This window comes from Labeo rohita, chromosome 2 (genome assembly GCF_022985175.1).
Source record: "Labeo rohita strain BAU-BD-2019 chromosome 2, IGBB_LRoh.1.0, whole genome shotgun sequence".
Lineage (NCBI taxonomy): Eukaryota > Metazoa > Chordata > Actinopteri > Cypriniformes > Cyprinidae > Labeo > Labeo rohita.
Genome location: NC_066870.1, coordinates 7978591 through 8006573, shown reverse-complemented (window position 1 = coordinate 8006573; position 27983 = coordinate 7978591). Strand labels below are relative to the sequence as shown.

Sequence of the window (27983 nt, the reverse complement as noted above, 5' to 3'; positions counted from 1 at the left end):
GTGTAGAAAGACTTTTCACATACTTTTATTTCCACAGTTCTCCTCTAACATTTTTTACATTATTTAAGAACAGACTGTTATACACAGATATTGAAGCAGGTCAAGGGAGGGGAGGTGAACAGAACAGAACCCAATACAAAATGGTCTACTCAAAGCACAACAAAATGCATGTGTATAAAATAACGTGGGAGCGCGGCGCATATGCGACGCCTACCACCGACTCGATTTCTTGTTATTCTTCGTCTTTTAAATAGATTAATAAAAATACAATCTTTTCATGGACCGTGAGGAAACTGCAAAAATTAGAGGGAGCTAAAGGCGTGATGATGATTGGGCAGTTTTTCACAGAGGGCAAACGTGCCATGAGTTCTTTATTTTCTTCTTCTAAGACAAGTGGCCAGGTTTGAATCAACTGGACAGGGAAGAAAAAAAAAAATGGCACACGGCAACTACCACTGGCTACTTTTCACCATATATTTGAATACTCCACATGATCAACAACAGTACACATTGAGAAAAGAAAAGAAAGCTCTCCACGAGCGCAGAGAGCGCAATAACGCCTTCTGGATCTCAGCTGGTCTTCTCCGTGCTGTAGTGCTTCGAGGTTTGGGAACCTATTGGGTTAAGTGGAGTGGCTTTTGTTTTTTTTAGTTTTTTTTTTTTAATTCGGCGTAATTTAAAAAACAAGAAATGAACGTAAATAAAGTGACAACATCATGTAACGGTCGTAAGAGGAAACAAAGAGCAGCTTCTAGTGAAAATGGTAGCCCATGGCAAGAGACATGTACGGGGTCTGTCAGCCGGGATTTTTGTTTGTTTGTTTTAACCCCTGTTTAGAATGTCGGAGTTGTGAGCGAACCTCCTCGATTGGTTAAAAACCTGGTATGAATCAAAGACGACAGTCTCAGCACCAAGTTCCTTTCCTTGTACTCCCGCCTCACGAAAAGAGCTCACACACAAAGCTTCACTTATAAATATTTCAACTACAGACGACATTTTGCACTTTAACGCGAGCCCAACCCCGCTCCCGCCGATGAATCCGGAGCCGCGCGCTCCTCTGAGAGGCGCGGCGCTGACGCCCGTCACTCAAACGGCGGAACAAAGGGAGGCGTCGGGTTGCCTTCTAAATGTCCTGGGATTGGGAATGTCGGTGTGCCTTTTCTTTTGTTCGTTCTTTCCTCTCGTTTCTTTTGATTTTGAGATAGTGTTACTTGACGAGACCTGGTAAGGTTTGACAACCGCGGCAGGGTGTTGCCCCCTCCCTCCCACGAACCCTCCCCCACCCCACCCCCCTCCGGCAGCGGGTCGGGGCGAGGTGCGGCCCATCTGCGGTACCCTCTCGCCCAAACGTAAGCATTTCTTTGACTTGGATGATGGAGCCATGCACAGAATGCCCTGGGGGCTGCGGCCCAGCCCTGGATACTAGCGCTGGAGCTCGTCCCTGTCATCTGTTGGCAGGGAAGTAGTTGGGGTCCAGGTAGTTGTAGCCTGTGCTCTGCGGTAAGCAGTAGTCTTTGTCCAGGAAGGTTTCAGCCTGGCAGACTGGCTCCAGTCTGTGTGTGGGCTTGTGGGTCTCTGTTTTGAATAAACTGAAAGGGCAAAAAGAAAGATGACCGGTTAGGACAAGACCGCAGTGCCAACTGACCAAACAGTCACTATTCTGAATTAAAGCAGAATAGGAAATTTGGGATATTTTGTGCGCAAACTAAAAATAAAATATGCCTTAAAAATACAAAGCAGGCCTGAGATTCCCCATCTTAGATGGAAGAGATTTCCTCTAGAATTTCAAATAAAACATTTCAAATGAAGGACAAATATCACCATTGCAGCACAGCCCTTTCTTTTTCAAATGCTTCCATTTCACAGCATTTTCAGTAAGGCCACAAAAATTCATGGTCAAAGTTGAAAATTAATTATTAACAATTCAGTTTATTAAAAAGGCATATCCAGGACAAAAAGACAAAAGATTCCATTTAAACTGTGAACATTTCACTCACATTTTCAACTAAAAATAGATGTGCGAGAACTGTAAAATGTACTTAGGAGCATGTGTGTAAATAAAATCCCAGCAGGTCTTTAAAAATTCAGGTTTTATGAAATTAAAGGTCATTAAACATCTTAAGTATCTTCAATGGTATGACAAACGTCATATTTTGATTTGATACAGTCTAATGTGATTATTAAACCTCAAAAGGCTATGGTTTTATTAAATAAATGTAAGCACTGCATGTTTCAAATGGCAAAGTCATGTGAAAAAGATTGTAATTATGAGTTACGTGTACATTAACACCACAATGCTGTAATCAGGGTTCGTACAGATACTGTAAAATAAAATTTCAATGACTTTTCAAGCACTACTTTTTGATTTTTAAGGACTTTAATGAGAGGACTTCTCACTTATCGAATAATGTCTCCATTTTAAATTCTAAAAAAAAAGAGAAACAGATAAATAAAAATACACACAAAAAAATGCCAAAACTAAAGTGAAGCACACGTGAAGATTTACTACTAAAGTATTACAAAGTATACTATACTTTTACTGTAGTAAAACCACAATTAATTTTTTTTCAAGAAATTTGTATGTGGATACTTTCTTTTTTCTTTTTTTTTTTTTTTTTTTTTTTTAACTCTACTGCATTAATGGTTTGATGAAAAAAGAAAAGAAAAAGAAAAAGAAAAAGAAAAGAAAAAGATCCACAAAATTGCTCTGAAATCCTGAATTGAATCAAATGATTTGTGATCCATGCTTCGAAGTTCTGATGCCCACTCTGAGGTTCTGATCTAAATCGAACGATTTGCAATCCACGCTCTAAAGTCCTGATCTGAATTTGATTTAGATCAGGAATTCAAACTGCATATCGTGAATCATTTTATTTGAATCATTCAATTCGCTAAATGATTCACAAACCCATTCAGATCAAAAATAAAAAGATTCATGATACGCGCTCCGAAATCCTGACCTGAATAAAATCATTTGCAATATGCGAAGTACTAATCTAAATCAAAATATTTGCAATACACTATTTAACCGCTTCGTGCACTTCGAAACAGTAAATCATTTTGTGGCGCAATGGTTTAAATGATTCAGAGTTTCAAAAAGCTTTGTTGCACCCATCATTACTTGCTTTTTAAAATCATTACAAGCGATGTTGAAATTAAAAAAAAAAAAAAAAAAAAAAAGTCTCTTTTACTTTGATTTGGTTTTTGCTAGTAAATTGCTTGAAATGAATGACTGAAGTCATGAGTTTGAATCAATCTGAGCGATTCCAGCAGAAATGACTCAATTGATTCGGTTTGTCTGTTCCTCTTTTCGAGTCTTTAGCCGTGTTCACGTGACACTGTCAGTACTATTACTTGCTTAGCTCTATTGTTTTCTGACATTAAATGAATGAAAAAGGTATGATGTTTTTTGAATTGAGTGAATTTTGCCTGAAAAGATATGTGCTTTGATTGACAAAATTAAGCACTTATTTCATTGATACATTGTCTTTCAATAATTCAAGCACTTTTTAAGTACCTCTTCAGGAATATTGCTTTTTTCAAGGGGTTTCCAGGCCTTAAATTTCAAAAAGCCAAATTTAAGTACTTTAAGCACCTTGTATGAACCCTGTGTAATTACAAATTGGAAAAGCTTGGCTCCACTCACCAGTCGGAGCAGGAACTGCAGAAGTCCACAGCGTTGTCCTGCGGACAGTCCTGACAGTGCCACCGTACACCCTGAATGGGCTCCATGCCACACATGTCACACTGAAAGAGAATTATACGCAAACATGAACAACAAAAAAAAAAAAAAAAAAAAAAAAGGTTGATTATGAAAAAGAGCCTCATTATATAATACATTTGTTCCTTCATCGCTCAGCTTTACATGAAAAACATGGGTTTTATCACTTGTCGCTTTGTTGCATCTTGTCTGGTTTAGCCACAGTATTAAAGCTACAGTCCGTAATTTTTGGGGGGGTTAAAAATGAACCAAAATCAATTTTTGAGTAAGTACATAACCAGCCAGAGTTTAAAACTATCTCCTTCCTTTAAAAGCCAGATTCACAAGGTTAGCTTGTAATAATGTTTTCTAATTTGAGTGGTACTGGTAGGAACTGGTAGCAAATTCAAGCATTCTGCCGTGTCATTACATCACCTCTGTAAACATAAAGGTGGCGTCCTGGCTAGTAGGCTATATCTGCATGTGAGGACCCTGCAGGTGACAGATCGTTTATATCCTTTTCTCACAGCAGCTGGAATAATTAATTTCTGGATTGTAATCCAGAAAGGATTGTGTGTTTATGAAACACATTTTACTGAAAATAAATTATATTCCAATTTTAAATGTGCATCTGATTACAGTAGGGCTGAAACAATTCCTTGAGTAAAACAAGTAACTTGAATACCAAAAAAAATCAAGGCAAATTATTTACATCGAGGCTTCGTTTAGTCCAGTCACTGTAACTACATACGGAAAACTGTGTATCCCACAGACCATTATTACTGACGCACAAACCGATAAACGCTGAAGGGAATGCGCCTCCCGATCTACACATCTATGTTCGCGCAAACCATTCGTGATCCAGCTTCACTTACAGCAGAAGTGAGTATAAGGAGTTTTTTATGAATCTTTGCAATCGCCTTTCCTAATAATGTGCTAGTTAGCAAGTTTAGCGGCTAAACGTGGATAAATGCAGCTAAAGTAAACAGGCTCGTCAATCCACAGAGAGCCGAGAGGGGTGGGGCAAGCAGAGCTCATTTGCATTTAAAGCAGCCTCAACCAGAATGGGATGATTTTTGCAGAGCTGATTTTGGCAAGGTAAAAAGGGTGTTGTTTTACACAACCATTGAAAATTTTTAACCAAAGTATATTGTAGACTTTTGATTAAGACCCTAAAGAATCATATCAACTTGTGGAAAATGGGCATCCGATGACCCCTTTAAAAAAATGAATATTCAAACACTTTTTAACCACAAATGCTCGTCTTGTCTAGCTCTGCAACGTGCATGCGTACTCTGTGCACTCCAGTTCAAGACAGTTAGGGTATGTCAAAAAATCTCCCATCTCAATTTGTCCTCCTTAAATGATGACCAGATTTACATTTTCAGAAATCAGTCACACATCACAATCGAATTACGTAGGTAAAAGTATGTACCTTATAGCCAACGTGCTGCGTGAGAGCGCTCTCAACCTGGATCTCCTGTAGTTTCTGTTTCTTGAGCTTCTTCAGCTCCAGTAGCTCCTTGTACTCCGGCAGGTGCCTCAACTCCATTGGTATCCCGTCCTCGTCCTGAAACATCACAGCAGGGTCACGAACAGTAAAACATTTAAGAGCTCACCACATATCAGCTGTCACTGCTACAAAGGACTTTTCGTACTATTCAGGTCTGAATTTGTAGCACAAAACCTAATCTTTAATGAATCTGGAATATTATTCTTCAGTGACTCACTGTTATTATTTTTTTAGGGTAGGTTGAAGCTACATTTCCTGATCCTGTCCTAGCCTTGACATTTGAGAAGTAATTCAAGTATTATCAGAATTGTATAAATAGTACACAAATGTTCAAAGGTTTGGTGTCCATAAGATTTTTTTCTAACATACCGTAAAAAATATTATTACAAATTAAAGCAACTATTTTCTATTTTAAAATATTTTAAATCATAATTGTTTTCCTCTGATGGAAAAAGCTGAATTTTCAGCATCATTACTCCAGTCTTTAGTGTCACACGATCCTTTATAAATCATTCTAATATGCTGATTTGGTGCTATAAAAAAAAAAAAAAGAAAGTATATATATATATATATATATATATATATATATTCTTTCTTTTTTTTTTTTTCAGAATGCTTTGATGAACAGAACGTTTTAAAATGTCACAAATTGAGCTTTTCTCATATAAACCCTGCAGTAATAAAATGACTTTTTTTTTTTGATCAACAACAATAAAAAATAATAATAATAATAATAATAATTTTATTACTGCAGGGTTTATATGAGAAAAGCTTAATTTCCAATATTTTTATGCAGGCTTTACATATGGCTTGTGACGACATGATCTGTAGTAAGTCTATATTTGGCACATGTAAGGTTCAGTGATGCTTGGCAACGCACGACTGGTTATGTTCTCTGCAGGGTCCGCTGACCGGTGTCGCGTAAAGGTTACATATCAGAGACAGAGAAAATGTCAAGCCACTGCAGTCAGTTCACAGTCACTCAACACACAGCCCTCTTTACACAGTTCAGCTGAGGAGACGCAAACAGAGTCGTCTCTAATGATTCTGGCAGCGGTGTCTGTCAAAAGGCAGCTCATCATTATCAAATGATCAAACATCAAGCAATCCCAACTGTGAAAATGCCAGTTTGCGGTCTTTAATGGATTTCCTGTTTGAGAAAGGCCATCAAATGTTTGCCAGAGGGGAAGAGAGGAAGTCGCTATGATGACACAAAATGGCTTTCAAAAAGCAGAATTTTTCATCAATCAATTTCAGGTATTTATTTTTCCCTTTTCAGCTTCTAAATCAATTTGCTTGAATATGATCTGATAAAATGCTGTGGCTGTCACTGGTTCAATCATACACATATTTCTCTGATGATTAGTGACCCCATCAATAACAGCCCACCCTGAAGTGGGTGTTCTCAGATTTAGTTGGACTTGAACTGTGAGATCTTAACCAGGACTGACCGAATCATCCGCTCCATTATCCTGGAGGCTGTTAAAGAAGTGAGAACGTTCATCCTCGTCATCCATGTAGACGGGCGGCTCGTATGAGGTGAGGAACGTCGAGGGCCTGTACAGGTGTTTATTGAGGTGGTGCTGCCGCTTACTGGAGGCCTGCAATTATGAACATGTCATGTCAGTAAATATGCACTGTACAGCATTTTTAAAAAAATGTATTGTGATAACTTAATATACACTACCAGTCAAATGTTTTTGAACAGTAAGAATCCAAAGTACAGCAAAAACAGTAACATTTTGAAATACTTGTACTATTTAAAATATCTATTTTCTATTTGAATAATTTTTAAAAATGTAATATGTAAATGCTGTTCTTCTGAACCTTCTATTCATCAAAGTAAACAGAAAAAAAAATCTACTTGGCTGTTTTCAACATAATACATTTTTTAGAGCAGAAAATCAGAATATTAGAATGATTTCTGAAGGATCATGTGACTGGAATAATGATTCAGCTTTGAATTTAGAAATTCAGCTTTGAAATCACAGGAATAAATTACATTGTAAAAATGTTTCAAAATGTTACTGTTTTTGCTGTACATTGAAACAAATAAATGCATGCTTGGTGAGCAGAAGATAATTTAAAAAAAAAAAAAAAAAAAAAAAAAAAAAAAAAAAAAACATTAAAAATATTACTGTTCAAAAACTTTTGACTGGTAGTGTATTAATTCAAATATACACACTACAGTTAAAAAGTTTGGGGTCCGTAGGATTTAAAAAAAAAAAAAAAAAAAAAAAAAAAAAAAAAAAGTATTAGTAAAAGTGTTTATTCAGCACAAATGCATTAAATTGATTAAAAGTGTCTTTTAAAGACATTTACATCGTAAGAAAAAAATAATTAAAACAAATGCTGTTTAAACTTTCTACAGATCCTGAAATAAAATGTATCATGGTTCCCCCAAAATATTGCGCAACTGTTTAAAAAAAAAAAAAAAAAAAAAAAAAAAAAAACTTGGAGAGCATAAGAGACTGACTTCATAAACATTTAACAATTTTAACAGTACTGTATAGTTTTATCATTTTAAAACATTTATATTACATTATATTACACATTTAAAAAGACCAATTTACCTTTTTACTGTACGTGCACACATTGGGTGTTCTGCCTGGTACTGGAATACCAGCTTTTGTCAGTTTTATGAAATATTTCTGTACCCTGCTAGCAACCTGTGAAGAAACAGAAACTTAGTATAAAAAAGCAGGCCCTAAATTCAGTGGTTAAGCTTTTCTACCACAGCTTTTAGATGTTAAGACTCTGGTCCCATTAGTAAAAAAAAAAAAAAAAAAACATCTTTTAATAATAGAGAGTCTCCATTAAATGGGGCTGTAATGATGTTAATTGCCCGACTGCTTTAGAGAGCAGTTAAAAAGGCTACTAGAGATTTGAATGTCCATCAATGCCAAAAGAAGATCAATTGCAGAGAGGGTGACTGTGTAGAGCTGGGCTAAAAATGCACCTGTTTGGCGGTCCTGTTGCCAAGTTCATCTGCGATCTTCTGCCAGCGTTTGGACTCGACCTCCTCTGGTGGAAACTTCAAAAGCAGCTGCTCCAACTTTTTCTACAAGTTTCACATACGAGATGCCATGAGCAAACCTTACGGCTCAGAAGCTACACAAAATACTAAAAACTGTACATTCTATTATACAACAATTAGCTTCAGTCCACTAATTTGAATAAGCAAGTAGCATTCTAAGAACCCAACAGCTGATGGACATTGAAAATCCTGGAAAACATTTCAATGGGAGCCAACAGGTTGAAGGTCCAAATTGCAGTTTCAATGCAGCTTCAAAGGGCTCTACACAATCCCAGTTGAGAAATACGGGTCTTGCAAAACGATTGTCATTTTCTGAAATAAAAATTTAATTTATATACTTTTTAAACCTAAAACGCTCATCTTATACCTTTTTTGTGTAAAGTGCGTTTGACTTTCTTTGCACGTTTGCTTTGTAAACACTGGCTTAGTACTTCTGCCTACGTCATATGCGACCTTTCCAACGTGACTGTGTAATGTGGGAAGTCATGGATGCAGAGCTAGTGCAAAACAAGCTTTTTTTTCTTTTTTTTTTAAGAAAATGACTGATTGTTTTGCTAGACAAGACCCCTATTCCTCAGCTGGGATCGTGTAGAGCCCTTTAGAGCTGCATTAAAACTGCAATTTGGACCTTCAACCCACTGATCCTCACTGAAGTCCACTATATGGAGAAAAATCCTGAAATGTTCTCCTTAAAAAAAAATTATTTTTGACAGAAGAAAGAAAGACATGAACACCTTGGATGACACAGGAGTAAATTGTTCTGAAATTTTAATTTTGGAGTAAACTAATCCTTTAAAATTTGTTTATAAAAAGCTCTGAGTTCACGGCTACTAAGGGCTCTTGGGTAGCTTCATACCTGTTCCTCAACGGTCCACAACTGGTTGAAGGTGTCAGGTTTGTTCTGGCTGCACAGCCTCCCTCTGATCATCTAAACAAACACCATCAGTCAGAAAAAATTTAGCATTAGCAAATAGTTCAAAGCCATACATGGACATTAACTTTTGTTTCCCAAAATTTCTGTTTAAAATTTTAAAAGTAAAATTTAGAAGCTTCAAACAAGTATTTTCCGAGGTTGTTAATTGATGGTATATGGTTTATTGAAGTCACCAGTTTGGATTATTTTTACTTTCAATTTAAAACTTAAGTTTGTGAAATAATAGTTTAACAGTGGAATTCGTACAAACTACAATACCCATGATGCTGTATAGAAAATTCCACCAATCAGAGAGTTACGGCAAACAGATAGTGTCAAAAGAGCTCTGAAGGGAATGGCTACTTTAGGGCCCTATGACTTCCGCGATGCGAAAAACGCGAAATCACGGAATCCAGACATAAAAATGGAATTTACTATATAATGTCACAGAATTTGTCAAAGTTCGGATGAATTAATCAAAAGTAGATCATTACACTTAAATCAAATCGCGATATGGACTAGTATCTCTAAGTATTGAGCAAAAAGACTATTTAAATATGAATCGTTCATGTTCTGCGTGTCTCTGTGTGTGTGAATGGCACAGACTCGCAGTTTCGTTTACTACGCGCATACTGAAGCGTGCATGACACTCAATGTGATTTTAGTGTCTACCATCTCACCAAATGAGGACATAAATACATAAACATTTCCAGAACTGCTCTGAAGTTTCTTCATGAGCATTTTACCGTTTCTTTTGAGAGAAACTATCATCGTATCACATAAACAGAAATGTAAAGGTATTTACAGGAAACAAAAGTTCGGTTTAACTTGAAGACATATATTCTTACTGTTTAGTACAATGTACGTAATACTTCTACTACTATTATTACTAAAATTGTTAAAACTTTACTTGATTAAGGAAAAAAAAAAAATCACATAATACTACTACTTATGTTTTAATTTTAATAGTAACTTTGTTTGCCAAAAAATTAAGTTTGTTAGGGTTAGGGTTAGAGTTGAATCCAGGAAAAACAGAATTTGGAAAGAAAAAAAAAAAAAGAAAAAAATGGAATTTGGGAAGAAATAAAATGGATAGAAGCAATGCAAATTACACAACTGAGTCAGTCTCACTACAGTCTCAAAATACTTAAATATTTGTATATATTCATGATACAATGCACTTAAAATATACTGTTTCTATAAATATAAAATTATTCATTTAATTATATTTTATTATACTTATATTTAATTTTATATTTTAAGTACAGAGTCTTGTACCTTTTGTCTTTTTGTTCGATTGTCAAATGCTTTGTTGCTTCAAATAATTGGATAAGAACAAATTGTAATGTTTTAATTCACATCTTAGCTGGTTAGTTTGCGTCATTGGCTTATGACACTTATCAAAGACTTGTTTTTTGTAAATGAAATGGATAAAATACCTCTGGAACCAACACCTCTGAAAAACCATGTGAGCAATTATGAACTCTATTGACTTTCTACCATTAATTATGAGACAGTGGATCTAATCAGATTTCCTGATCTATCAAGAGGCCAGTGAAAATGCTTTATTCATTTATTCATCAATTTAACTCACATATACACTTTGTATCAAAAGGAGAGCAAGGTTTCTCCCACTGGTTTCCATAGATACCATTTTTTCGCTACATGTGCAGCATGCATGAACATACTAAACAACAGAGATGGGATGAACTGACTGGTGTGAAACTGCAGGTAGAAAGCTAGTTTATCTGAACACAGCACCTCCATAAAACACACCAGGAGACCCACAGTGCTTTTACAGTTATTTGTGATCAGCATGCTTGCAGTGCATTTTTCTCTCAAAATGTTACAGCAAAATGAATATGGATGGAGATATTGTGCTCTCAGGGGAGATGCTGTGCATGTAGAACACATCAGAGTTCATGTCCTAAGGCTCAAGCACATATATAACAAGAAACAACATCCAGTTAAATGTTAGGTCTTGATCTTATTATGTATCGGATGCAGTGGTGTGTGATGAAACATGGTGAAATCGTAGGTCATGGGGAAAAAATGAGCAAAGCATAAAGGAGAATCTGCAACCCCCTGTTTTTCTCAAAACACAACATGCAGGTTCATAGTCAAGACAGCTATAAATGGAGACAGAATACAAATGACGAAAAAGTACAAAGACTTAATCTGAGTTTACCTGAGTTCTGCTACTGGACATGCTGTGTTCTGGACCGTCACTTGATGGCAGCGAGGAGGAGTAGACGGATGAGGAGTCACCCTCCTTCTTGGAATCCACAGGACTTTTTGGTCGAGCAGGCAACCCCACTACACAAAGACAATAAGCATTTACTCTTTGCATTCATGTGGGTATCATACATTTATTTTTTTAGCCATATTTTTGATCAAATAACAGCCTTGGTAATTCATAAATATGAGAAAAGTGAGACCTTGCACCACATGATCTACAACCTAAATTTACCATGTTATGAAAACATCAAATTATCTCATTATTTATTATTTATCTACACTGACACAAAGACATAATTTCCTATTTTATATTTTTCTGCATGTTCATACTTAATGGTCTTTTAATTAAGCTTTTTATAACATTAATGCAACTATTAAAATTAAAGCAGTTTAATTAAAATGCTTTTGCATCACCCTGACATTTTTAAATTCTCACTCTATTTATTTATTATTGCTTGTTTGTTCATAGGACTGCAATTTAGCAAAACATTTATGATTGTCAATATGCTTATTAATTAATTAACTACAATGATTATTTTTATTTTTAAAATTAAAATATCACTACTGTAATATTTCATTGTAAAATAATAATAATAATAATAATGATAATAATAAAAATATATACAAATATGTGAACTCTGCTGTGGAAATGAGTCACAATGAGCAAATTTTCAAAAATGAGTTACTTTTGTTTTGACATTCTCCATTAAAAGACCTTCGAAAATGACTAGTTTGAAGTTGAGAGAGTTAGCAAAGTTAATTTAGAGAAAAATCGAGTTGAAGTTTTCTGAAGGTGCCATTTTTTTTTCCCATAGAAATCCCATAGAAGTCCTGAAAAGTTCTCCTCAAAAAAAAAACAATTTCTTTACAACTGAAGAAAGACATGAACATCTTGGATGACAAGGGGGTGAGTACATTATCTGTACATTTTTGTTCAGGAAGTGAATTAATCCTTTAATAATCACAATATAGCTATTTTTTAAATTTAATTTTTGTTATAAATAAGAACAGATGCAAATATACATACACATATATAAATACACATATATATATATATATATATATATATATATATATATATATATATGTATATGTGTATGTGTATATATATATATATATATATATATATATATATATATATATATATATATATATATATATATATATATATATATATATGTATGTATATGTGTATATATATATATATATATATATATACACACACACATATACATATACACACATACATACATATATAAATTATGCATTACCCTTTTCATTTTACATTTACACAAAAGCACTGAAGCACTTTCTTTTATTGTTAGATTAACATTAATGAGACAGATGGCCTATATATAATATACTGTAATGCATGGATCTAATATATTGATTATTTTTCCCATACAGTTGCCAAAAGTTCACTTAAGACAGATGAAATGCGTGAATACTTAGATACTGTAATTCTATTTATATGTGTATATTTAACAGGATCACACGCTGCCGGAAGAGCAGTTATGAAGACACTTTGAAAGGCAGCCAGCATGAGAAGTGAGCGGAGAAAATGTACTGTTCTCAGACAACTTACAAATAAAGATAATTTTAGATGTTTGATTTCTATTTGAAGCATAGAGATCACTAGAAGAGGGCTTAATGAACTAATTGTTGTGAAAACCTCAAATTCGACTAAAAAACATTTTTCACTTTTTTTTTTTGCCTGTAGCTCAAAATTAGCCTGTGCGCATTCCAGTACAACTGCAAAATTACAATACTTTGTTTTTTAATTTTCAAAAATTAAACCATCAAATTTTTATTTTGTCATCACAACCCTTTTGATTTTTTTCCAGCCTTTTTGATTTGATAATTAGTTGCCTTAGAATTATAAAGTTCTATCTGACATTTTTGTCAAAACGGAGTTATTCACATGTTCTTATTCAGTGACAACTTATTTACATTATGTGATGTTTGTTTTGTAAGCTGTGTACATTTTGGGCCGTTTTTTAGAAAAAAAAAAAGGTTTTATCTACAGAAGTCTATGGGAAAAACTTTGAAGCTCAATATTTCAAAAAAAGTGCTCAGAACGCAGATAGAACTTTCGAATTCTAAGGCGATAAATTGCACAAAGCCATATTGAGATTTCAGGCAAATTGCATTTGCATATTTAAAGGCTTAGTTCACACAAAAAAGAAAATTCAGTCATTAATTATTCACCCTCATGTCATTCTCACCGGTAGACCTTTGTTTATCTTTGGAACACAAATTAAGAATTTTTTAATGAAATCCAAGAGCATTCTGACCCTGCATAGAGAGCAATGCAACTGAAACATTCAAGGCCCAGAAAGGTAGTAAGGACATCATTAAAACAGGTTCTGGGTGGTGCTGCTGAAGTGTATTTTTGTTTTCTTTAGCACAAAAAGTATTCACATCGCTTTATAAAATTACGGTTGAACCACTCATGCCACATGGACTATTTCAACTATGTCCTTTCTACCTTTCTGGAACTTGAAAGTTTCAGTTGCGTTGCTGTCTACGCAGGGTCAGAAAGCTCTCGGATTTCATCAATAATATCTTAATTTGTGTTCCCATAATAAACAAAGACCTTACAGGTTTGGAACGAATTGAGGTAAATTAGGTAATTAATGACAGAATTTCCATTGTTTGGGTGAACTATCCCTTTTTTGGGTCCACTAAGGAACATACCAGTCAATTGGACCTGTGAGTAACCAGAAAAATAAGCACACACAAAAGGTACACACCTTTGTCAAAGATTAACTGCAACTGCCTTGTTTTGCGCTTCTTGTCACAGAACTCCCTTTCAAAGTCGCCACGGCCTGAGGTGTATTGGTCCCATGCAATGTCCGGGAGCTGGACTACTCTCTGGGGCCGAGGCAGACCCAACTCCACCTGTGATGAAAGCAGATGATCGAAAACATACTTAAACCTGAATGCAGGATCAAATAACAGGCATTTTAGAAAACAGCAATGGACGTCCCAGAGGATCCTTCTGTACCCGTTTCTGTAGCTGGTCCACAAAGACGATGGGGTCAGACAGGGCTTCCTTCTGATGCCGTGCCAATGTCTCCAGGTCCAGGATGGCTTGGGTTCGCTGGGCCTCCAGTACACTGATGGTCTGGAGCAACCTCTGATAACTAATGCAGAGGACAGAAGAGAGGGAAGGGCACAGACGCTTTGTACATTATTAACAGCTGATGCTATGCATTTAACCATCAAACTTTCAGCAGTTATCCATTATTTAATTTTAGTGCAGCACAACCACACACTTTACTAAAGAAAGTCCCTGTAAATGTTCCCATAGAAATATATTCTATAAATAGAAATATTTCCTGTTTGCCAAAGGGTGGGCGGGCAATGACTGACAGCTTCACACAGGAACTGGGTTTTCTGCTTGTACCCAGAGACAGTTGGACTAGAAATCTAATGTTTAACAGTTTTAAGATGTTTAATTAGTAGTTAAAATACTGATGGTAAAGCTCAGGAGTTAAAAATCCAATTTTCATGGTATATTGTAATTGCCGGAAAAAAAAAAAAAAAATCACTGTAACACTCTTTTAGAGTCCTCTTCTTACACATTACATGTACTTATTATAGTAATAACAGATAATTATGCATAATTACATTAAATAACCTTAAGCCAAACCCTAATCTTAACTGTACTTACAGCAAGTGCATGTTGTTAATTAACTCCTTATCATTTAACTAAGCACAAAATGTACCACGGGCAGTTCGTTGGAACGCTAACAGGTTAAAATTATTCAGTACGTACAGCGTAATTCAGTAGAATTACACTGAACAAGTGCACAAAAGCCAAAATCAGATTTTTTTCTCTACTAGGTTCATGTTACGGAACAATTTCAGTAACTCAGTTCTCAGTTATATAGGATTCAGAAGCTCACATTTGAAAAAGCTTTTTTAGATTCATCTTGTTAGTTTCAAAGATATGATGCTGGCTGAGCGCTACAGAGCTTTGACCTTTTCCCTGCACACCCTCAGGAAAATGGGATCCACAAATAGGAACATGAAAAAAAGAGGCAAAGGGGGGGAAAAAAGCGAATTAGACAAAGATGCTCTTCTAAGCAGGAGATTCGGCTTACTGCTTAGAAGTAATCTTATTCAGAAGCTCAACAGACCTTGTATAATCAATCTACCTTAACATGGCATGAATGAAAACCAATTGATGACAGCAAGCATCCAATCTCAACAGGAATTCATTTAGAGGACTTGCTCCATTTGATTTGTCTTACTTGAGGGCAACTGACTAGTTTTTCTTCAATTTCCCAGCCATTTAATAACTCAGACCGCAGAAGAGCTGTTAACAGCCTCTCGATTTAGATGCACAATGAAGATAGGCATGTAGCACTGCAGGGTGGGGAAAGCAGCCAACAATGGCAATGAGCCCAAAACTGACATATGGCTGGCAATGCACTGCCACCTATGGGTCAACCATCTGAAAAGCAGACTAGATTACTTATAACAGACAAAAACTAAACAAACAAATAGTGATGTAGGCTTTGGGCCATTTTAACCTATACTACACTAATTAACCATTAAATACCACACCCTGGGATTCTGTACTACTGCCCATAAAAAAAAACTTTTTAAGTTAGTAGCCAGTGTAAACATGTTAATTGTGTGGGTTAGGGTTCCAATCACTATCACCATTTGTCATACTTCGGTTTAGGGACATCACCAAACCTCTAATCCCAAACCTCCACACCAATGGACACCTCAAATCTGAGGCTTGTTGTAGAATACTACTTATGAGCAACTTGAACCAATAAGCAATGCTTTAAAAATCACTGAAAACTAGCAACACCCTAGTGACTACAATCCCATTGTGGTGTGGTTTTGCATAGACAAGCACTTCTCATTTGCTTCTTTGAGAAAAAGTAATCTGCGTTAATAAATCTATGATTTAAAATTGTCAAGCACATGTTAAATCCAAATTAAAATGCAGGAGAAAAACTGCCCCAGATAAGAAACGAGAACGATTTAATATAACAACAAAAGATAAATAATTCAGACAGGCCTCATAAACTGACGTGACTGCAATCTCTTCACTTCATTTCTATTGACCGACAAGCCAATCCAGTTGGCCGCTCCTGATCCCTGCACTCACACTGTGAAATGGGCACACGCTGAATGAGCACGACCCGGGACAACCTGTCCACCAGCAGCAGGCCTTCCCTCGCTTATTACCTACCACCGTCCTGGAGATTACAGCAGCTGTTGCTCATTTTCTGCTAGTGCAGTCGACTATTATGCTACAGAAAACAAGTATGCAGAGTTAAGCAGGAAAACACCAAGATGTTTATCTGGGCTAAACTCTTCAGATTACAAAGCATAAACATTTTCAACACTAAAAAGACAAAACAAGACTATAAACAAGAGCAGGGCGAACATATCAAAACCTGAAGTGCTGGGTTTTGACAATCATGTACATTAAAGAAACAGTTTTAAAGAAAATAACTTTTAAAGCAAACTTATATAACATAAGAAGATATCTCATCTGAACCTCTATACAGAAACTGAACGGTACTTGCCCCTGCTATGAATATGCTATGCGGTTGCTACTAGGGCATTCTAGAAAGTTTGTTATTGGAAAAAGTCAAAAAAATCCCACCATCTAAAGATGTATGATATTCGTTTTTTTAGATGTGGATTGGGTCCATTCATGGCTACCCAATTTTGTTCCTGGAGATCTGCAAAGTTCAGCTCCAACCCTAACCAAGCACAACTGAATCGGCTAATTAATCTCTTCAGCAGCACTTGATAATTACAGACAGGTGTGTTGGAGCAGGACTTTGACTGAGATGTTTGGTTTGGGGTTTGTTCAAATGATTAACCTTCAATATGAGGAACAGTAACAATGATGCTTGCCATAGCAAACACCTTGAATGAATAAATACAAAAGGGTACATTAATACACCAAAAAAATGACACACATTGGTTTACCAGAACTGATGACTTCGGGATAGCATAAACCTGAACATACTCTTTGTTGTGTTTGAGAGCCAAGTGATCAGACTCAAAATAGTAGACATCCGGATCCTCCTCTTCCTCCTCATCTTCCTCAGCCTGAGCGGCCAGCAGCTCTTTGGCGGATCTCGACATTCTACTATCTGACACTCCAACTTCTCCACTGACCCCTGCTTTCTCTGAGAGTTCATTGTCTGCCTCGCTAGAAAGCCCCAGTGCATCATGGGGAAGGTCTTTATGGCTGGTGTCCTCAGAGGAAAGAGGAACCGGCGTGGACTCCTCCTTCAGTGAACCATTGTCTATGTGCGGGGAACTGGGTTTGGGGGAGCTGGCTTTGAGCCCACTACCAAAGGCAGCGCGGCGCGGTGAAGTCCTCAGGGTGTATCGGTGTTCTTGAGGCTCTGTGAAGGAGGGGGGCTCTGCAGGCAGCTGGGAGGCAGTCAGCACCGCCGTTTCTCCTGAGATATTCGAGCAGTTGTCAGAAGGGTCCTGCGGCTCGGCCTGAAAGCCGCCGTTGGTGCTCTCCTCTCTCGCGAGCTCATCCTGAGCCTGGCCAGTGTCCCCTACGACGTCCACCTCTACCTCCATCTCGGGTTCCCGGGACAGCACGGCCTCGGCAGCCTCCTCGGGCGTGCAGTTTCTCTCACAGTCAATCTGAGGGCTGTCGGACTCATTGGCTTGCTTGGGATGAGGGGATCTACAAGGCACAATAGGGTCGGGGGATGAGGGTGCAGCCTGGCTGCCGTTTAACAGTGAAGGACTGTTGTTAAGCGTGGCAGGGGAGGCACAGGGCTCCGGGGGTAAGGCTGCAACTTCTGAGTCCTCCTTATGGAGTTCAGCGAGGCCGTTGGTGGCCTTGACGTTCTCGCCGGCCTGCGGCGGAGGGGCGATCTCCTCCACTGGGCCGTCCTCCTTCTGCTCCGCCTCTTTGTCGAGGCAGAGCGGAGGGTCCGAGGACACGTTCGATTTGGCGCCCTCGTCATTTTCCTTCGGTGCAGCGGGATCAGGGCTCTCCGGTTTGAGAGAAGCTTCCTCCTCTGCCCCCTGCGATTCACCTGAGCGAGGGCAGCGTTTGGCCCTCTTCAGGGCGGGGGAGGCTTCTGGCCCACCCCCGGCCCTAGGACGCTCGCAGTTGTCTGATTTGTCCGACTCGTCCTTCTCGGAGCTCGGCAAGCCCCGCTTTCCGTAGGCTGGCAGGGGCTCACCCTCCGCCTTGCTCTCGGCTACCTTTCCGACCTGTGCTCCGGTCTGCTGGTGCTGCTGACAGTCCTGCTTCTTCTTGGGCGAGCGGGCTCTGGGCACAGGAGGCGGAGAGCTCTCTTCCGGCTGGGCGATGCTGCGGTTCCTGAGGGTTCGACCACAAAAGTTCTCATCCAATCCATTTATCCCCACTGATGATCTTGTGACGCGCGAAGAGCGGGACGCGGCCATACTATGGTGGGTGCCTACTGTCTCCTCATCGTGGTGCTCTCTCCTCAGCAGCAGAATGTGGGCACCTGAGGGACATGACGAGAGAATAATTACATATCATTCGGATTCAAAGTTAAATGGGTTTGAGATTATTTAAACTTATTAAAAAAAAGAAAAATAGCTAGAAATATAGCTGCAAGCAGCGATTACCGGGATTCAAGTGCTTTAGGTATTTAAGCACATAAGGAAAAACATATTACATATTATTTAGCAAGCCTATAACCACCTAAATCAATTATTAAAAAAGCATTTATCAAATCCAGGTGATTTACCATAGAAATATGATGTTTATAGCGCCAGCTGTGGTCTGATCTCCCTGAAACTTTGCATGCTTATTTAGAATCACCTGTCGCATGTGCTCAGTGGGTTTCGTGAAGTTTTGAGTTTTCGTTTAGGCTTTAAGGTACATTTGGACAGGCTCCTTTTCTAAAGGACCCTGTTTTAGCTTCCCAAAGGGCAAATTTCAACATGTTTTTGATAATTATTGACCTAGAGAGTCTAGAAAATTGCACTGCGGTGTTTTTTTCCAGACTGAGTGAAAAACCTAGCACTAGTTCACAAAAGTCACAAAGCAGTCTGTTTGACAGCAGTGGTTCTAGAGGCAAAGTTGTTCAGAACAAGGTGGTCTATTATAGGATACCAGTATTGCAATGTATGCAATGTACAATCATTTACGCCGTCAAAAAATACGATACCATGCCCCCAGTGGCCGATTTCTTTCAAATTTCTCACTCTCTTAGGGCTGTGAGTGAAACAGGCCCACCGAGTTTCGTTTTGATCAGTCTCCGTTAACCTTGTCTAATAGGTACTCAAACTTCATCGGCCAATGGCGGCCATGTTTTCTTGAGACACGCAAATGTCCTTATAGACACTTGTGGCTCTTTTTTGATGTTAGTCGACAGTGAGTCAAAAGTCAAATCAAAACTTTTTTTTTTTTTTTGATAATTATTGATATTCACTCTCCAGAGAATCTTTATGCACTGCTTTGGTTCCGATGGGATGGAGAAACCTAGGACTAGTTTGCAAAAGTAGGTTTTGCCAAAAATGCGAAATACCCCAAAATTTTGCCAGGCTCATTTGTCTGGCATGAACCAAGGATATAAGACATAAGCCACTTCAGCCTGCGACTGACTGTTTAAGAGTTATGAGTGATTTCGTACTTTTGATCGCTGTAGCGCCCCCGTCAGTCCGATTGGGGCGATCCACGGTCACACTGTATGTGTGAATTCAACCATCCCTCCAAGTTGAGTCTCTACGACTTACAGTTTGGTCTGCATGATCAGTTCATCGCTCATCCGTGACTATTCTAACAATTACAACAGGGTTTCAGCACTACGCGTTAGCCTTGAACCCCTAAAAAAAGGCTAGAAATTATCTAGTTACAAATTCATAAACACATTTTTGCTAGACACAGTAACATACAATGATCCATCCCAAAGCCTCTGGGACAATTACAGATCATTCTTGCTATTCTGGTAAAAGCTTGTATTTGTTAGCCAGCTAGATAACTTCATCTTGGTGTCATATTTAAAAAACACATAAAGATGATTTATCAAAAAGATAAACACATGATGGGCCAAAGAGCCAAATATGGACAAATGAAGTAAAAGAAACATTTTAGCTGATGTTTAAAGATGGGAGATAATCTGTTTGCTGGATGTTCCTTCACAGTGGATCAATGGATTGAGACGGAGAAGGAAGAGAATAACTTATGTTTCAAGAATGAAGGTGCATTCATGGAATATCTGGAATGCTTCTAAGCAAAAGATCCACAGGAAAAGGAGAGAGACATCATTATTTATAGCTTTTTATTCCAGTGAAAAATATAAAGTAGAATTCTGAAGAAAACGTAAGTGATGTCTGCCTGTGCAAAAGCTGCTACCACAATGCCAAGGTGCTGCTATGCAATTATTTACTGGTTCAAGACAGAAGAGCCATTCAATGTCTCGGATACCTCCTTCAGTGCTTGGTTTAAAAAACCCTAACAGCACAACCCTACTTAAAAATCTGCACAATTTGAGATAACTTTAATGTCTGTAGCACAAACATGATCTTTAGTTTATTACTTAGGGGTATGTGCAATAGTAATAGCGATGACGCATGAGGAAACATCACTAACAAGATTCCCACAACAGATCTTTAATGTGCACAATTTCAAAGGAAAATCTTTATCGCAAGTTCTTCCCTCTTTGGGTTTGGTAAAACAAAGTCAAACATACACCGCTGGAGGAATTACAACCTACAGGCAGGCTATGATCTACTGTTATCTAATATTCTATAAATACGTTTGATATTCAGAGGTTATCTGAGAGTTTCCCACAAGCTATCAATCTACTTATCACACATGTGCTCGCTAGGCTTTCCCTGGTGCATTGCTAAAGCTGCAGATGTGAAGGGGGATGGTCTGTATTTAAGCTGCTTCTTATCTGAGCTATAAAAGTGCATTTTAACAATGGCCACTACAAAACAAACCTCCAGTCTTGAAAGACTGATCATGGGTGTTTCTAATGAAGCAGTCAGCGCTCCACAGAATCCTGTGAGCAGGGTCCAAAATTAACATTATAAAGCGCCAAAAATGTAACTTGGCTGACAACTCTAGGTACTACAGATTTATATAATGCAAACTGAATTATAACAGTCTAAATGTCAAAGTATATTAGGTGCCCTCAAGTCAAAGTATAAATCTAAGTTCCATTCTGACTTGCAGACAGTGATTTTCATTATCAAAACAGTCCGCTGATTTCAGCACATGCATGCAGACTTGTGCGAGTTATTTTAACGCTTAGAAAAAATGTTAAAGCGCCAAACACAACCATCCACACTCATGGTCAATAGAGTACACTTTGAAAGGCTTGACCACTCAACTGTGCCAGACTGAGCAGAATGCAAAAAAAAAAAGGTATCCTTATTGTCACATCTGATTCAAATCAAATGGTCAGCTACACGTAAGGAAAATTTCAAAAGTTCATCTGTCTTTTCCCGAACTCAATGAAGTGAAACATACGCAAAATATTCCTGGCAATCTTCCAAACCACTAAACCAAATATATGAGGAGTCTTCACATTTTTGTGAAACCCATTTCATGGATAGACATGATTAGTTCATTCTGCACGCCACTGTATGTGATGCAATGACCTGTAACATTTGTCACATTCTTTTGTTTTATTAGTTAAAAATCTACAGAATTGTATTAACTCTAAGTATTAAATACAACAGATTTAATTTAGGCTTACAAAACACATCAAATAAGGTAAAATGAAGTTCAAAGTGCTTGCGTGACACAAAAACAACCCTACTGAGTGTCAAGCAGGCATGTTTGAGCTATTTACCATATTTATTATTCTATATATGTATGTGCGTTGATCAGTGTTTATTTACATGTGCATAAAAGCCTAAATTAAATTGTTTCTCTCATATGAAGCAATTATAGATTAAATCACTCTATTTATATGGATTATTTTCACAATGTCTGAACTTTTGATGGAATGGACTTCAATTGAGGGACAGAAATTTCTCAAGTCTTATGGTTTGGAATGATATGAAGGTGAGTGCTGCTGACTGAATTTTTATTTTTGGGTGTAGCATCCCATTAAAGGAGAAGTCCACTTCCAAAAAAAAGAACATATAATGTACTCACCCTATTGTCATCCAAGATGTTCATGTCTTTCTTTCTTCAGTCGTAAAGAAATTATGTTTTTTGAGGAAAACATTTCAGCATTTTTCTTCATATAATGGACTGAAATGGTGCCCCGATTTTGAACTTCCAAAATGCAGTTTAAATGCAGCTTCAAACGATCCCAAATGGTAAAACAGTGATATAGGACGATTTTGAAGTTGAGGGAGAACATGAGATGGGAGTTTTTAGACATACCCTAACTGTCATGAACCGGAACAAAAACAGTCCAGGCAGAGCAAGACAAGATGAGCATTTGACATTTAAAAGTATATAAATTGTATTATTTTTTGTGAAAATAACCAATTGTTTCGCTAAATAAGACCCTTCTTTCTCAGCTGGGATTTTTTACAACCGCATTTAAACTGCATTTTGGAAGTTCAAAATCGGGGCACCATTTCAGTCCAATTTCTTTACACCTGAAGAAAGAAAGACATCTTGGATGACAATGGGGTGAGTACATTATATGTGAATCTTTGTTTTGGAAGTGTTTAAATGTTTTAAGTGGTTAAATGTTTTAAACATCCCATTATTAATAATATTAAAAGAAAAAATACCATACAAAAAAAAAAACTATGGTACATTTTCTCCATCTGCGGAGTAAATTCACGAGCCATCGGCATACGTGGCAAAAAGCTAATTCAGGACCCCGAGTATGACAAATGAAGCAGTCAGCCCGAAGACCAGTGCTTACGGAACATGATATATTGATATGGGAACGGTGAAATGCACAAAATCTGCAAGGCAGCAGCAAAAACACACCATATTTCAGCTGGGAGCTTCACAGGAGACTGAAGGGAGCGCTGGGCTGGTACTGTTGTCTGCATTACTCAATAATTAGTGTGGTACTAAAGTCAAACAGAGGCTTGAAGTGTGACAAATTAGATTACACCATATCAAATTTCTCAATTGCCTTCATTCTGCTAGGGCCGTGCAAGAGGATACATCTAGGACGTATGCAGTAGGGGGAAAAAAAGATAATTTTAGGATTTATTACAGCCAGAACACTTCCATAAAGCCTGTCCTTGAAGAGAAAAAAAACAGTTTTTATGAAACCATGGCTCTAGATATTTCACATTAAAAAAAGGACACTGAAGACCACACCACATTCTCCAGTGAACACAATCACTGCCATGTACCATTAGTGTGATCTGAATGACAAGAGGCTTAGAATAAGATTTTGCACTGTGCTGACATTAGTTTTTCTTGAGAAATGAGAGGCACCTGAGGACAGTCTTACACGCATCCCTTATTCACACTCCACTGAAGCCTCCTGGTGAGTGTCTAATGTGATTTGACCATGCATATAAAAAACGAGACGGAAAACAGACAGAAGGGGTGGTGTCAGGCCTGAATACTAAAAGCACTAAAACGGTTAGAAAACATAATTTTCCATTACTACCCATGTCAGTTTAACTACTAGATTCTATTTCCTCCTCTCTAAAAAGACTATAAAAGACCTGTTTTTCCATACAGCAAATCCAGACCTGTGGTTTGAGCTGGAACAAACAGGCTGATAGATCTACTTCAAATATAAAGGGGAACTTTGTCTTCTTTTCTCTGTTCTCTCATTTAATGCAATTTACTGATCTGATTAAAAAAAAAAAAAAAAATCAAATACAGACTTTATTTTTTTTTTTTTTTTGTTGCTGTTGAAGGATGATTATAGTCATCATGACCGTAAAATGAGAGGGGAAAAACTCCTGCTAATGGAGGAGTCACCACTAATGTCATCACACAAGCTACAACCCTTCTGACATGACTCACTTTTGCATAATGAGGTTATCTGGGAACTCAAATATGACTAAGTGAAGGTTAGGTTGCTTGTCCTGCTCTAAAGGAGGAAAACCTTAAATAACAGAGTACAATGGGTGATGTAACAGAGCACACTCAAAGCATTTCATTGCATACAAATCACAAAATTCAACTTTAAGTAAAGCAGCAGTTCTCAAGCAGGTGGCCTTAGCAAACTTTCAAGGAGGCCACAGGATGACTTAAAATTATCTAGCTATATATTGGCGGGTCAATTAATTAATTAAATCAAGATGTAAAGTGAAATGTGACAAAACATATAACTCTCTTTGAAATAAAATCAGCTAATAAATACAAATTTGAACTCTAAATCTTAAAAAATAATGAATCACAAATGAATATGCTGGTTCTGACCTTATTTACAGTTAACAGACCCACAATCTCCAGATTACAGCCTGCATTAGTTAACACTACACTCACACTAGAGGAAACACTCAGACCCCAGCAGCCCATCTGTGCAGCGGCTCTTATTGTTCTTATGACAGCCAATGGAGACGCTTCATGTCGTCTGCCATTGTCCACAGACAAAACTGGACAGTTAAAAGTAGAAAGAGTAATTCACACATTATGTACTCATCCTCATATTGTTCCAAACCAGTGTGCCTTTCATCCTTTTTATCTTTTGGAGGGGTTTCTATAAAAGCATTAGCAAAGTAGTCTATATGACTTGTGCACTACATTTCAAATCTTCCTGACTTGGACTGAAAATTAAGTCGGCATACATCAGTGACGTAAATGCTGGCACAGCGCATAAATGCACCGTTTTTGAATGTGAACATGAATAAGATTTAGGCTAAAGTCTTTAGTAAATGACAACTTAAATTTCAGTCTAAATAATGACAAGATTTACATTTTTAAATCAACTAGGGCTTTAATATCATTCTAAGTCTACAGTTGGATATCAGCTATACAGTTACTCAAGATATTGATGTATGAAGCCTCAACCAGGAAGAACTCTACAATAAACTTTACATGGAAACAGTTCAATTTACAACTAATTCAACTATGCATTTTTAGGGCTGCAACAACTAATAAATAAAATTGATGATTGGTAATTTTTTGCCAATTATTTTTATTAATCAAGTCTGTGCACTATGCAAAGATAAAATCAGGCAATCATTTTACAGCAGTGAAAAACACCTTTCTATGGATGAAAGGCATCTGGAATAAACACTGAAGAACACAGAGTGACCTGTTGTGGTAAAGGTGCTCAACCTAAGTTGTCCTAAATGTCAGAACGCGTCATACGTGTGTTGTTTAAATGTATTTGAGACGTGTTTTCCTCAGCACTTACTTTGTAGGGTTGTATTGTTAGCGCAACAATTCAGCCTACAATTTATGTTTTTCTAAACTATTTCTTGCTAGATATATTAACATAATTAACATAATAAAATTCCATTTAACACAATTGCATTTATTTTTTTGAGACCAGCGAGAGTAAACGGTCTACTGTAATAGAGTATAAATGTAATATGTTCACATGCGTGAATGTACATTCCTAAAGCCTTTAACTTTCACATTTCAGTTTCAATTTGAACACTTTGCACATAGCCTACACAGCCACCTTCGCTGTACTTCTTTCACTGTCTTCAAATTGCACATTGTTTTGAGGACAACACTGAACAGGATGTGAAATTTTGGAAGTATAATATTAAAAGTGACTCTTTCCCTATTCAATTAACCAAAGAAAAATGACCAGATTATAATCTAATAAAAACATTTTTTCCCAGTACATCACAGCTTGTCTAAACAACAACAGACACTACTACCTCAGCCACTGGCAGGTGCCAACAGAAGCTCATCCCAGAATGGTTAGATACCCGCCAACTGCCCTCAAACTCACTCCGACTGTTTTTATGGACGTGAAATGTGACGTTGTCATTCTACTCGCGCCTTGCGTCGCACGCGTTAGGAATTTAGAACTTCCTGAATAATCGTACAGCTCGCGCGCGTGTTGAGAAGAACTTTAAATTGACACGTGCTCGCCAATGAACTATCACAAAACACTCCAGCCCGGTCCAAATGACAACGCGGAGAAAAGCACTCGCCCTCTGAGCAGCTCAGCGTGTTTTCTAAATTGCTCGTCGCAGTGGTTTCAAAGAACCCAGTTTGGCTCTGTGATTGAAAAATGACAAACCCTCATTTAAAATCTGTTCTCAAAATGATGTTTACTCAGAAACGCGTCTGCCTTCACACTAACACAATAACAAACAGTGTCTTAAGCACTACTGCAAATTATTAACTCACCTTCATTTATCTAGAACAGTCGTTAGAAAAAAAGAACATTTTCTCCTTCAGTTGCATTTAACGGGCCTCTCCGGCAACACCGCATCCGCGGGTCGGCATGACGTGCAGCCCGGCTGCCTCCCAAACACCCGTGTGCAAGTTTCTCCAGCTCCGGTGACTTCTGAGCGGAGCTCAACTTCTGAATTAGTATCTAATGCAACACGTTTGCTTTGTGCATTTCATAAAACGTTTTTATAAGAAATGCTTTTAACACACAACTAACCGTTTAACTGAACAAAAACAAATGTGTCCGCAGGGTTTTATTAGCTCACCTGCTAACTACTGCATTCACAGGATGCGCAATTGCACTCATTTAAAACAAAAAATATATAAAACACATTTACCGCGTAAATGGCCAAGGAACAATGAACAAACAAACAATTCGCTTTTTTCCCCACAACTCAACCACTAATTAGCATTTTGGCTAAGAGCGCTAATAAAGATGATACAGACTCACTTTAGCATGCTAATGCTAACGAATTTGGCGCACCCTATTTAACGCACATTTATAACACTTGTTAACGAACGGAAAAAATGCTGTTTCCCCGTGTCAAATAAACGCAAACGGCAGAGCAAGTGAGCAAATGACTTTTGAGGATAAAAGGGCCTAAATGTGGAAGCTAACAGGCTAGCGTGTAACAGTGCAGAGGAGCGGGGGCAGCGTGAACATACACAACTGATCAGCCGCAACAACTTTGCCCATCAAATCCGCTCGAACCGCTACAATCGAAGCGATTCCTGAAGCAGAGTCTGCTTTAAGTTCGAGATAAAGTCGGGGAATTGGACTTGAGTGACGGATAATACAATGTAAAAGGGTTTATGAAGCTACAGAATTACACTTACCTCACTTCCGCAAATCGTTTGCTGCACATTCGGCAGCCGCCATGTTTTTTTCTCTCTCGGTGGTGCTGCTGCTGTGAATGTGAATCCCACAATCCCGCTCACTGCGATACTGTACAGGACAGCAGCCGCGGCCCACACGCTCGCTGCTTTCATAATGACCGGCTCTCAAGAGCTCTGCTGTCAGCACTGATCTGACCGACCATTTCAGCCTGATGATGAGCAGCATATTGTACTGAAGAATGCACTATTATGTGCTATTGATCTGTCTGCGAGTGGAAATAATGGCTAGATTGCACCAGTGCTATTTAGGGCTCAGTAAACTACTTTAATTTTATGTCAGGGTGAGGTCAATGAATTAAGTTCACAATCAAAAGAACTGTTTGGATTGTAGGACAGTGTCATCACTGTTTTCAAGCGTTTTCCTCAAAGGGGTTTTCAAACTGGGGTCCGGGGACCCCCAGAGAGTGCTAAGGGGTCCATGGAAATGTTAGGAGGAAAAAAGAG

General features: G+C 37.8%; 1 protein-coding gene and 1 long non-coding RNA gene across 6 annotated transcripts; one reads left to right on the top strand and one right to left on the bottom strand.

Annotated features, from left to right (window-relative positions):
- Position 1: 1 nt before the first annotated feature.
- On the bottom strand, positions 2 to 27645 carry zzz3 (zinc finger, ZZ-type containing 3). Of its 5 annotated transcripts, none has more exons than XM_051134309.1 (12): positions 27480 to 27645; positions 17412 to 18891; positions 14409 to 14547; positions 14155 to 14302; positions 11352 to 11479; positions 9107 to 9178; positions 8173 to 8274; positions 7787 to 7882; positions 6665 to 6814; positions 5136 to 5270; positions 3647 to 3747; positions 2 to 1589 (listed from the first exon to the last, which is right to left on the bottom strand). In XM_051134309.1, exons 2-12 carry the CDS (start codon positions 18824 to 18826, stop codon positions 1445 to 1447), a joined length of 2631 nt encoding a protein of 876 aa, XP_050990266.1. In that variant the 5' UTR covers positions 18827 to 18891; positions 27480 to 27645; the 3' UTR covers positions 2 to 1444. The 5 variants fall into 5 exon arrangements, with proteins under 5 accessions (XP_050990266.1, XP_050990261.1, XP_050990274.1 ...); XM_051134304.1 differs by lacking the exon at positions 27480 to 27645 and adding an exon at positions 27309 to 27401; XM_051134317.1 differs by lacking the exon at positions 27480 to 27645 and adding an exon at positions 26598 to 26866.
- Positions 6181 to 6795, top strand: LOC127180357 (uncharacterized). The gene is made up of 2 exons (XR_007829629.1): positions 6181 to 6470; positions 6580 to 6795. It is a non-coding gene; the product is annotated as an uncharacterized LOC127180357 (long non-coding RNA).
- Positions 27646 to 27983: the final 338 nt, after the last annotated feature.